The 12,704-nt window shown below is 48.5% G+C and overlaps 1 protein-coding gene across 2 annotated transcripts in view; it reads left to right on the forward strand.

Moving 5' to 3' along the window:
- Positions 1-12,704, forward strand: part of dync1h1 (dynein, cytoplasmic 1, heavy chain 1) — an 83,181-nt gene that overhangs the window by 47,574 nt on the left and 22,903 nt on the right. For both annotated transcript variants that reach the window (XM_079633885.1, XM_079633886.1), the window contains exons 53-63: positions 737-854; positions 924-1,139; positions 1,333-1,545; positions 2,227-2,354; positions 4,225-4,378; positions 4,862-5,008; positions 5,812-5,962; positions 6,257-6,510; positions 8,361-8,495; positions 10,089-10,183; positions 10,911-11,085. In XM_079633885.1, coding sequence (XP_079490011.1) covers positions 737-854; positions 924-1,139; positions 1,333-1,545; positions 2,227-2,354; positions 4,225-4,378; positions 4,862-5,008; positions 5,812-5,962; positions 6,257-6,510; positions 8,361-8,495; positions 10,089-10,183; positions 10,911-11,085 — 1,786 coding nt within the window. The remainder of the gene's footprint in view (positions 1-736; positions 855-923; positions 1,140-1,332; positions 1,546-2,226; positions 2,355-4,224; positions 4,379-4,861; positions 5,009-5,811; positions 5,963-6,256; positions 6,511-8,360; positions 8,496-10,088; positions 10,184-10,910; positions 11,086-12,704) is intronic.

Consider the following 12,704-nt stretch of genomic DNA (forward strand, 5'->3'; position numbering starts at 1 on the left):
TACAGGACCGCTTCAGAGAAGCAGAATCAGTGATGACACATCAGACTCAGCTCTACAGAAGACAGTCATTATTCAGTTCAGGGTTAATCATGTGACCATTACTCGATTAGCAGACCCATTAACATGTGAATGTGATAAATGATGAAATATGAACTTCAAGAAAATATTTTACTCAGAGGGGTTGGAAATGTTTAACTGATAATGTGTGTGTTGTATCAGTTTGAAGAAAAACATTGTATTTGCATGAGTGTGTCAGTGTCCTAACCAGACGTGACAATCAAACACCACAGCCAATCAGAAGAGCGCGTGGGCGGAGTCTCTGCGAGCGCAAATGTATCGGCACATAATCACATTCATAAATATGAAGCCAATTGGACTATAAAAATACTTGAGTGACCAAAACAAGAATCCATGTCAATCACGCGCGTTTGCTCAGTTTGAACTTTCTTGTTTCCTTTCATTTATTTTCAAGTTTTCAGTACGGCTATAAATGATATTCAAACTCACATTTAAATGATTTGAACATTAGATAAAGCCTTTAGAGATGATCATGGTCTTTGTATGTTGTTAGAACCGCGACCCTTTCTAAAGCAGAGTCGCTCGTGGTGTATCGGCGTTGACAGAAACTCTGATTAGCATGGACACGGCGCCTATGATCGCGTGTGGTTCGGACACTGTGATTGTGTTGTGTGTCTAACGCCAGTCGGCTCGCTCACACACTCTCTGCGTGTCCTAGTGACTCCATCCGGGAGAAGATGAAGAAGAACTACATGTCCAACCCCAGCTACAACTACGAGCAGGTCAACCGCGCGTCTCTGGCCTGCGGGCCGATGGTCAAGTGGGCGATCGCTCAGGTACGGCGCTGACCTCTGCCCCCCCGCGACCCCTGACCTCTGACCCCTGACCTCTGGCTTTGTGTTCAGCTGAATTACGCAGACATGCTGAAGCGTGTGGAGCCGCTGAGGAACGAGCTGCAGAAGCTGGAGGACGACGCCACGGACAACAAGACGAAGGCGGAGGAGGTGGAGCAGATGATCCGGGATCTGGAGGCTAGCATCGCGCGCTACAAGGAGGAGTACGCCGTGCTAATCTCAGAAGCGCAGGCCATCAAAGCCGATCTGGCCGCCGTGGAGGCGAAGGTGATTACACCCTGCGGCTGTAAAAGAGCGCTTTACAGGGATTACATTAGATAAGAATACATAACCCATGCTTCAATTTAAGAAGAATATAGGAAATTACTAACAAAATACTCGACTCTGGTGTGTGTGTGTTGAGCTGAGCTGGTGTGTGTGTAAGACTCTTGACTCGTCTCTTGTGTGTGTGTGTGTGCAGGTGAACCGCAGCACAGCTCTGCTGAAGAGTTTATCAGCCGAGCGGGAGCGCTGGGAAAAGACCAGCGAGACGTTTAAGAACCAGATGTCCACGATCGCGGGCGACTGCTTGCTCTCCGCGGCGTTCGTGGCGTACGCCGGCTACTTCGACCAGCAGATGCGGCAGAACCTGTTCACCACCTGGTCCCATCACCTCCAGCAGGCCAACGTGCAGGTACTGACCACGCGCTCTTCAGGCCGAGTGTGGAAAGCACATGATGACAAACGCTTTTCAAACTAAAAAAGCTGAGTTGCACTAATTGAAAAGAAATGCATTGCATTAACAGTGCTTGCTTTTAATGCATTGTGTTTTTATGGGCTGAAATTCAACATGGTTGTATATTCAAGCTGTGAATATTTAAATACAAAACATTTCAAACTAATTTTCATTATTAAAAATTCAATAATCCATATTCACCTCTCAGATTTCACTTCCAAAATATTAATTCTGTTTAAAAATACAACCTATAATATTCGACAGGCAAATTTCGGTCCATTTTATTTCGCTTTACAAATTCAGTGGTTCAAATTCAACCGAAAATTCAACCGTTCACACCGGGGGGGGGGGTGCAGGAATAGCAGTAGATTACCGATTGATAATCTCCATCTGCTGTTGATGAAGACTAGAGCATCAGTCAGAGAAACTCATTCATTCACAAAAACTGATTTATAGAAATGTAGCAAGTATTTGTGATGATTACCAGGGCCAGTATATACCGTATATGGAAAATGTGAATGAATGAGTCTCTCTAACTGCTCATCTTCATCAACAGCAGATGGAGATTATTAATCTGTACTCTACTGCTTTTCCTGCAGTTCCAGATTCTTTAACCTGTGATCTTCTCCTGATCTGTAGTTCCGCACAGACATCGCCAGGACGGAGTATCTGTCTAACGCTGACGAGAGGCTGCGCTGGCAGGCTAACTCTCTGCCGGCCGACGATCTGTGCACGGAGAACGCCATCATGCTGAAGCGGTTCAACCGGTGAGCAGGAACACACACACATCCCTTCAGTGATGCTCCAGGTTGTCTATACCTGTTCCAGGATGACACGAGACTTTAGGAGAAGATGAACATGGGTTTATTCCCATTAGAAAACTTTTTTACACTTGGCAAGCTCTCTCACTCTCACACACTCTCTCACTCTCACACACACTCTCACTCTCACACACACTCTCACTCTCACACACTCTCTCACTCTCACACTCACTCTCACACACACTCTCACTCTCACACACACTCTCACTCTCACACACACTCTCACTCTCACACACACTCTCACTCTCACACACACTCTCACTCTCACACACACTCTCACTCTCACACACACTCTCACTCACACTCTCACTCTCACACACTCTCTCACACACTCTCTCACTCTCACACACTCTCTCACTCTCACACACACTCTCACTCTCACACACACTCTCACTCTCACACACACTCTCACTCTCACACACACTCTCACTCTCACACACTCTCTCACTCTCACACACACTCTCACTCTCACACACACTCTCACTCTCACACACTCTCTCACTCTCACACACACTCTCACTCTCACACACTCTCTCACTCTCACACACTCTCACTCTCACACACTCACTCTCTCTCTCACACACTCACTCTCTCACACTCACTCTCTCACTCTCACACACTCACTCTCACACACTCACTCTCTCACTCACACACTCTCACTCTCACACACTCTCACTCTCACACACTCTCACTCTCACACACTCTCTCATTCTCACACACTCTCTCACACACTCTCACACTCTCTCACTCTCTCTCACTCTCACACACTCTCTCACTCTCACACACTCACTCTCTCACTCTCACACACTCACTCTCACACACTCACTCTCACACACTCACTCTCTCACTCACACACTCTCACTCTCACACACTCTCACTCTCACACACTCTCACTCTCACACACTCTCTCATTCTCACACACTCTCTCACACACTCTCACACTCTCTCACTCTCTCTCACTCTCACACACTCTCTCACTCTCACACACTCACTCTCTCACTCTCACACACTCACTCTCTCACACACTCACTCTCTCACTCACACACTCTCACTCTCACACACTCTCACTCTCACACACTCACACACTCTCACACACTCACTCTCACACACTCTCTCACTCACACACTCTCTCACTCACACACTCTCACTCTCACACACTCACACACTCTCACACACTCACTCTCACACACTCACTCTCACACACTCACTCTCACTCACTCTCTCTCACTCTCACTCACTCTCTCACTCACACACTCTCTCACTCTCACACACACTCTCTCTCTCACTCTCACACACTCACTCTCTCACTCTCACACACTCACTCTCTCACTCACACACTCTCTCTCACACTCTCTCACTCTCTCACACACTCACACTCTCTCACACTCTCTCACTCTCACACACTCTCACTCTCACACACTCACACTCTCTCACACTCTCTCACTCTCACACACTCTCACACACTCTCACACTCACACTCTCTCTCACACACTCACTCTCACACACTCACTCTCACACACTCACTCTCTCACTCTCACACACTCTCTCACTCTCACACACTCTCTCACACTCTCACACTCACACTCTCTCTCACACACTCTCACTCTCTCACACTCTCACTCTCACACTCTCACTCACACACTCTCTCACTCTCTCATGCTCACACTCACTCACAGGTTTTTTCTAAATTTGATTAATATTTGTATTTGACAGCCCTAATCCTGATATGGTTTATCATAAATCTATCGCCATTAAAAGCTGGCATGGCATTAACAGCCGTTGTTTGGACTCACTCACACGCGTGTGCTGTTCGCAGGTATCCGCTGATCATCGACCCGTCGGGTCAGGCCACAGAGTTCATCATGAACGAGTATAAGGACCGGAAGATCACGCGCACCAGCTTTCTGGACGACGCCTTCAGGAAGAATCTGGAGAGCGCTCTGCGGTTCGGCAACCCTCTGCTGGTGCAGGTACACACACACACACACACTCACTCTCTCACACACACACTCACTCACACACACACAGGGTTCCTGAATTTGACTTTTTGATATGCAAGTCCTGGAAAACCCTTGAAAATATTTATGAAGAGATGCTTGAAAAGTGCGTAATTAATTGAAAGACAATATATATCAATTTTTTTTGATGAAACAATATTTTCATGCTAAAAGTCTGATAAAGATATAAAGACATCTCACATGACTATGAACGTGATATTGCTCATATAAATATCCAAGTATATGATACAGCTTTATTTTATTAGTTTATTTGTATTTATCTGTTTATCTTTTTTAAATTTGAAAGATAATAAAGATATTGTTTGATAAGTGAGATCTCTGATTGAAGTCCTTGAAAACCAAAATAAGTAGTGCTTAAAATGTCCAGGAACTTCATGTTACAGCATCTGTCCTCTCTCACTCGTGTGTGTGTGTGTGTGTGTGTGTGTGTCTCAGGACGTGGAGAGCTACGACCCGATCCTGAACCCGGTGCTGAACCGGGAGGTGCGGCGCACCGGTGGCCGAGTGCTCATCACTCTCGGGGATCAGGACATCGATCTGTCCCCGTCCTTCGTCATCTTCCTCTCCACACGAGACCCCACGGTACAGCAGCTCCTGTGGGAACAGGGCTAGAATGCTCTTTCCCTTCATATTGTGATTATTAATGTTAGTAGAATGACATTTATTTGTGGCAGGCAACTGCATGTCATCTGGTTTAAGTATATCATAGTGCTGTTTAAAAGCAGTGCATACTATAACCATACCTGGGTGCCGAAGCGATACTATAACCATACCTGGGTGCCGAAGCGATACTATAACCATACCTGGGTGCCGAAGCGATACTATAACCATACCTATCTCCCGAAGCGATACTATAACCATACCTATCTCCCGAAGCGATACTATAACCATACCTATCTCCCGATGCGATACTATAACCATACCTATCTCACGATGCGATACTATAACCATACCTGGGTGCCGAAGCGATACTATAACCATACCTGGGTGCCGAGGGTGCCGATACGATATGTATTGCAATTCGATATTGCAATGTGGTTTTTTTTACTCCACATCATGGGGAAAGTTAAATCATACACTTACACAGACTGTACATGATATATGGGATAAGTCATATTTACAAAAACAATTCATCACATCTTTCTGAGTTTTATTTCAGAAGCATCATACAGTATGATGAATAAAATAACATAAAACAAAAGAATGGTGTTAGGCGAGTCGCTAGTTTCCCGCTGCCCTGCTGTTTAGAGTTTCTTCTGCGCACTGACTTGTTTAATGCCTCCGATTTCTTTTAAATCATTAAATTCATCATTGATTTAATCACGACACAGTTATTTTTCTGATTAATTCCGCAGCATGACACTTGAATTGTCGTGTCTGTGCAGGTGGAGTTCCCTCCCGACCTTTGCTCTCGCGTGACCTTTGTGAACTTCACGGTGACCCGCAGCAGCCTCCAGAGCCAGTGCCTGAACGAGGTGCTGAAGGCCGAGCGGCCCGACGTGGACGAGAAGCGCTCGGACCTGCTGAAGCTCCAGGGTGAGTGATGGAGAACGCTGAGATGCACTCGTGCTGAGTGTTAAAGGTGCAGTCTGTAAGAATGACAGCTAGTGGTGGAAATAGGTACTGCAGTCCAAATGTAAAATATGGGAGATCGTCGTTTCTCCCGCCTCCTCTGACTCGACGCTCACACAGGTGGCGTTTTGTAAAGTAAAGTAACTGGCTGTAGAAGTGTTTTCCAGAGAAACGTGTGTTTCCTCTATCTATCACATTGTGTGTTTATGCTTTAGTTGAGTTGAGTGAAAGTAATGTGGTTGTGTTGTATCCGCTCAGGTGAGTTCCAGCTGCGTCTGCGTCAGCTGGAGAAGTCTCTCCTGCAGGCCCTGAACGAGGTCAAGGGTCGTATCCTAGACGACGACACCATCATCACGACCCTGGAGAACTTGAAGAAGGAGGCGGCGGAGGTGACGAGGAAGGTGGAGGAGACCGACATCGTGATGCAGGAGGTGGAGTCGGTGTCGCAGCAGTACCTGTCCCTGGCCTCGGCCTGCAGCAGCATCTACTTCACCATGGAGTCGCTCAACCAGGTGTGTGTGTGTGTGTGTGTGTGTGTGCGCGTCCCTGGCCTCGGCCTGCAGCAGCATCTACTTCACCATGGAGTCGCTCAACCAGGTGTGTGTGTGTGTGTGTGCGCACGCGTGTGTGTGTGTGCGCGTCCCTGGCCTCGGCCTGCAGCAGCATCTACTTCACCATGGAGTCGCTCAACCAGGTGTGTGTGTGTGTGTGCGCACGCGTATGTGTGTGCGCGTCCCTGGCTTTGGCCTGCAGCAGCATCTACTTCTCCATGGAGGTGCTCAACCAGGTGTGTGTGTGTGTGTGTGCGCACGCGTGTGTGTGTGCGCGTCCCTGGCCTCGGCCTGCAGCAGCATCTACTTCTCCATGGAGGTGCTCAACCAGGTGTGTGTGTGTGTGTGTGCGCACGCGTGTGTGTGTGCGCGTCCCTGGCCTCGGCCTGCAGCAGCATCTACTTCTCCATGGAGGTGCTCAACCAGGTCACACACCTGTGTGTGTGTCACTCTTTGAAATGCATTACAATATTGCGTTACTCCCTTAAAAAGTAACTAATTGTGTTACTTAGTTGCTTTTAAAGAAAAGATGTGCATTGCGTTACTTTTTCTCACCTGGGCTGGGAATTTTATTTATTTTTATAGCAAAAAAGTTCTATTTTTGGGCCCTTTCAGGCCAACGTTGTAGTGAGGCTGAAGGAAATGCAGATTCACACGTGTATGGTAGACGTAGAGATGAGGTTGAGGTAGAGGTACGGTAGAGACGAGGTAGAGGTTCGGTAGAGACGAGGTAGAGGTACGGTAGAGATGAGGTAGAGGTACGGTAGAGACGAGGTAGAAGTACGGTAGAGATGAGGTAGAGGTACGGTAGAGATGAGGTAGAAGTACGGTAGAGACGAGGTAGAGGTACGGTAGAGACGAGGTAGAAGTACGGTAGAGGTACGGTAGAGACGAGGTAGAGGTACGGTAGAGACGAGGTAGAAGTACGGTAGAGATGAGGTAGAGGTACGGTAGAGACGAGGTAGAGGTACGGTAGAGATGAGGTAGAAGTACGGTAGAGACGAGGTAGAGGTACGGTAGAGATGAGGTAGAGGTACGGTAGAGACGAGGTAGAGGTACGGTAGAGACGAGGTAGAAGTACGGTAGAGATGAGGTAGAGGTACGGTAGAGACGAGGTAGAGGTACGGTAGAGACGAGGTAGAGGTACGGTAGAGACGAGGTAGAAGTACGGTAGAGATGAGGTAGAGGTACGGTAGAGATGAGGTAGAGGTACGGTAGAGACGAGGTAGAGGTACGGTAGAGACGAGGTAGAGGTACGGTAGAGACGAGGTAGAGGTACGGTAGAGACGAGGTAGAGGTACGGTAGAGACGAGGTAGAGGTACGGTAGAGATGAGGTAGAGGTACGGTAGAGACGAGGTAGAGGTACGGTAGAGATGAGGTAGAGGTACGGTAGAGATGAGGTAGAGGTACGGTAGAGATGAGGTAGAGGTACGGTAGAGATGAGGTAGAGGTACGGTAGAGACGAGGTAGAGGTACGGTAGAGACGAGGTAGAGGTTCGGTAGAGATAGAGGGCGCAGAAGTTTAACACTTCACCAATAATACTCAAAAAATCTAAAGTAATTTTTGCTTATGGTTTAACTGAATAATCAAAGTTCATGTACACTGGTCAATACGCCTCTGCACTTACTCACAATTTTTCTCAACATGAGGACAAGAGAGCTGTCAGTCAATAAATGTGAAAAAGTAACTCCGATATTTTGCTGTAAAAGTAATGTTACTTCACTAGTTACTCCAGTAATCTGATCACATAACTGTAGTTACTGAGTTCCCCGACGCTGCTCTTCATGCTGGATCTGTCTCCCGCCGCAGATGCACTTCCTCTACCAGTACTCTCTGCACTTCTTCCTGGACATCTACCACACGGTGCTGTACGAGAACCCAAACCTGAAGAGTGTGAGCGACCACACGCAGCGCCTGACGCACATCACCAAAGACCTGTTCCAGGTGCGGCCATCAGAGAACACACACCTGCGCCTTAAGCGTGCAAACACTCTTAATCATGCAAACACTTCATCTCTTCTTTTGCTGCTGAGCTTCAATAAACGTCAATGTTATAGTATGTTTATGGTAACACTTTACAATATGGGTTATTAGTTAACATTAGTTAACTACCTTAGTTAACATGAACTAAGAATGAACACTATTTCATCAGCATTTAGTTTGTTTCAGTTTATTGAAGTTGCATCTCATCATATTTACATACAATGCAAGAGCAAAAATCTTCGGTCTCCCCCCTCCTGACAAGCAGTTAATAGTTCATAGTTAATATAATTTCAACATTTACTCATACATTATTCAAATCAAAGGTTGTATTAGTTAATGCGCTGTGAACTAACATGAACAAACTATGAACAGCTGGATTTTTGTTAACTAACATGAACAAAGATTAATAAATACTGTAACTAATGTATTGCTCATTGTTAGTTCATGCTAGCTAATACATTACCTAATGTTATCTAATGAACCTTATTGTAAAGTTTTACCATGTTTATTTTTATTATATTGTATTAATGATATCATGTTAAAGGATAATTCCGGTATTTAACACCTTGAGTCTATATTGTAGTTTGTTTTGGATGAACAAGAGTGGTGGACAACATTTTTTTGACAATGGTTCCTCTCTTGAGTTTTTGACTATAATAGAATTGGCCATGGACCCATTTAACATTGGAGTCAATGGGCATGTCCGAAAATGTCATTAAAACAGCCAATAATGTTCGTTTACAAAACTGTTAAACTCACCGAGTGGTTAGTGGTGTTCGTTGATGATTATAAACAATATATCGTCGCAATATATGATTCCAATCCGTTTATTTTGCTATAGTGGAACTATTTTTTCAGACACTTCACAACCGTGTAACTTCCGCTCAATATTTGAATCTGAAGCGTTAGCACACTCCCGACCACTTGATGGCGATAACCGATGTTTGTCTCGCGGGACACTCACGGTCACAGTCGAGTTCATATTGCACTGGTCAGTGGTCACGTCTTTCAATATGGTTCGAATTTGTGCGGTCAAAAACTGCGGTAAAGTTCCTAAAAAGCTAGCCTTATGAGAAACGGAAGCGAGCAAAAAGACGACATCGACCAAATGTAAACAGCCCCCTTTCCGTTTCCGGTAGCGCATTTATATTAACCAGCACTCAGTCCTTCAACAGAATTCAATGGAATTTTACAAAATGACGAATAAAACACGACAGAAACTGTATTTCGCAACACTTTTTGTTTCTGGAACATCAACTAACATCACTAACCACTCGGTGAGTTTAACAGTTTTGTAAATGAACATTATTGGCTGTTTTAATGACATTTTCGGACATGCCCATTGACTCCAATGTTAAATGGGTCCATGGCCAATTCTTTTATAGTCAAAAACTCGAGAGAGGAACCATTGTCAAAAAAATGTTGTCCACCACTCTTGTTCATCCAAAACAAACTACAATATAGACTCAAGGTGTTAAATACCGGAATTATCCTTTAAATGTATGGCTGATGGGGCAATGAACTTAAGTGTGTGTGTGTGTGTGTTCTCTGTAGGGCGCGTTTAACCGAGTGGCTCGAGGAATGTTGCATCAGGATCACATCACCTTCGCTGTGCTGCTCGCCCGCATCAACCTGAAGGGTCTGACCAGGTACTGACCGCTGCCTCCTGATCTCACTAATGCTCGTCACAGAGAACCTGATGCTTTCTTGAGCTTCTGTTTTCCATGGTGTTCGCAGCGACCCGTTCCGGTGCATGTCTCTTTAAATGATGAAGAGTTTGGGTTAGGGGTGTGCGATATTAGTATAAGTTAGGCTAGAGCGCTTGTGCTAGTGCACGCTTTTACTGCGTGATTTAGTTTAATAAAATGCATTTATAATGCCCTTAATATTCAAGATAATGGGAAAAAATTCCTCTGCATGTCTTTTATATTTATATAATTTAATATAGTTCATCAATATCACACGGAGAGTACCGTTCTTTCTCCAAATATCAGCACGATTACAAATGTGAAATAAACAAGAAGTTAATATTAAGTGATATTTTAAAAATCAATTTAATCTTATTGGAAAAGATGATACTGCTGCACACTGACCAGCATATGGAATATGAAGACTGACAAGCGTTAGGAGTCAGCTGTCCACGAGTCCTAAACCTGCACAGGTGCCAACACAATAACAGCTAATTATCAAATTCAAGAAAATTGAGATATAATGTTGTTGTCAGTATCGCACACCCCTAGTTTGAATAGACTTTTACTGGAGGGACAGAAATGCTCTCCTCCAAACACAGTACTCACACACTCTGAGCCTGAGGTCCAGGTGAGGTCTGAGTGGACAGGTGCAGGCCTGATGTTTCTCTCTGCTCGTGTCTCCCAGCGAGCCCTCGTACGACGCAGAGTTCCAGCACTACTTGCGTGGGAAGGAGATCGTGCTGAGCGGGGCGAGCGTGCCGAAGGTGAAGGGTCTGAGCGGAGAGCAGGCAGAAGCCATGGTGCGCCTCAGCCGAGTGCCCGCCTTCAGTGACCTGGTGTCCACCGTCCAGGCCGACGAGGTGAGCGACTCCACATCTGTGCTCAGTCTGAGCTCACACAGCGCCCCTGACCCCTCTCTGGTCCCCTGACCCCTCTCTGGTCCCCTGACCCCTCTCTGGTCCCCTGACCCCTCTCTGATCACTCTCTGGTCCCCTGACCCCTCTCTGGTCCCCTGACCTCCCGACCCCTCTCTGGTCCCCTGACCTCCCGACCCCTCTCTGGTCCCCCGACCCCTCTCTGGTCCCCCGACCCCTCTCTGGTCCCCCGACCCCTCTCTGGTCCCCTGACCTCCCGACCCCTCTCTGGTCCCCTGACCCCTCTCTGGTCCCCTGACCCCTCTCTGGTCCCCCCGACCCCTCTCTGGTCCCCCAACCCCTCTCTGGTCCCCCCGACCCCTCTCTGGTCCCCCCGACCCCTCTCTGGTCCCCCGACCCCTCTCTGGTCCCCCGACCCCTCTCTGATCACCCGACCTCCCTCTGATCACCTGACCCCCTGACCCCTCTCTGACCCCCTGACCCTTCTCTGATCACCTGACCCCCTGACCCCTCTCTGGTCACCTGATCACCTGACCCCTCTCTGGTCACCTGATCACCTGACCCCTCTCTGGTCACCTGATCACCTGACCCCTCTCTGGTCACCTGATCACCTGACCCCTCTCTGATCACCTGACCCCTCTCTGATCACCTGACCCGTCTCTGACCTCCCTCTGACCCCCTGACCCCTCTCTGATCACTCTCTGATCATCTGACCCCCTGACCCCTCTCTGACCCCCTGACCCTTCTCTGATCACTCTCTGACCCCCTGACCTCCCTCTGACCCCCTGACCCCTCTCTGATCACTCTGGTCCCCTGATCACTCTGGTCCCCTGACCCCTCTCTGGTCCCCCCGACCCCTCTCTGGTCCCCCCGACCCCTCTCTGGTCCCCCCGACCCCTCTCTGGTCCCCCCGACCCCTCTCTGGTCCCCCGACCCCTCTCTGGTCCCCCGACCCCTCTCTGGTCCCCCGACCCCCTCTCTGGTCCCCTGACCTCCCTCTGACCCCCTGACCCCTCTCTGATCACTCTGGTCCCCTGACCCCTCTCTGGTCCCCCCGACCCCTCTCTGGTCCCCCCGACCCCTCTCTGGTCCCCCCGACCCCTCTCTGGTCCCCCCGACCCCTCTCTGGTCCCCCGACCCCTCTCTGGTCCCCCGACCCCCTCTCTGGTCCCCCGACCCCCTCTCTGGTCCCCCGACCCCCTCTCTGGTCCCCCCGACCCCTCTCTGGTCCCCCCGACCCCTCTCTGGTCCCCCCGACCCCTCTCTGGTCCCCCCGACCCCTCTCTGGTCCCCCCGACCCCTCTCTGGTCCCCCAACCCCTCTCTGGTCCCCCCGACCCCTCTCTGGTCCCCCGACCCCTCTCTGGTCCCCCGACCCCTCTCTGATCACCTGACCTCCCTCTGATCACCTGACCTCCCTCTGACCCCCTGACCCTTCTCTGATCACCTGACCCCCTGACCCCCTGACCCTTCTCTGATCACCTGACCCCCTGACCCCTCTCTGATCACCTGACCCCTCTCTGGTCACCTGACCCCCTGACCCCTCTCTGACCCCCTGACCCCTCTCTGATCACCTGACCCCCTGACCCCTCTCTGACCCCCTGA

Source organism: Phoxinus phoxinus (genome assembly GCF_949152265.1).
Source record: "Phoxinus phoxinus genome assembly, chromosome: 13".
NCBI lineage: Eukaryota > Metazoa > Chordata > Actinopteri > Cypriniformes > Leuciscidae > Phoxinus > Phoxinus phoxinus.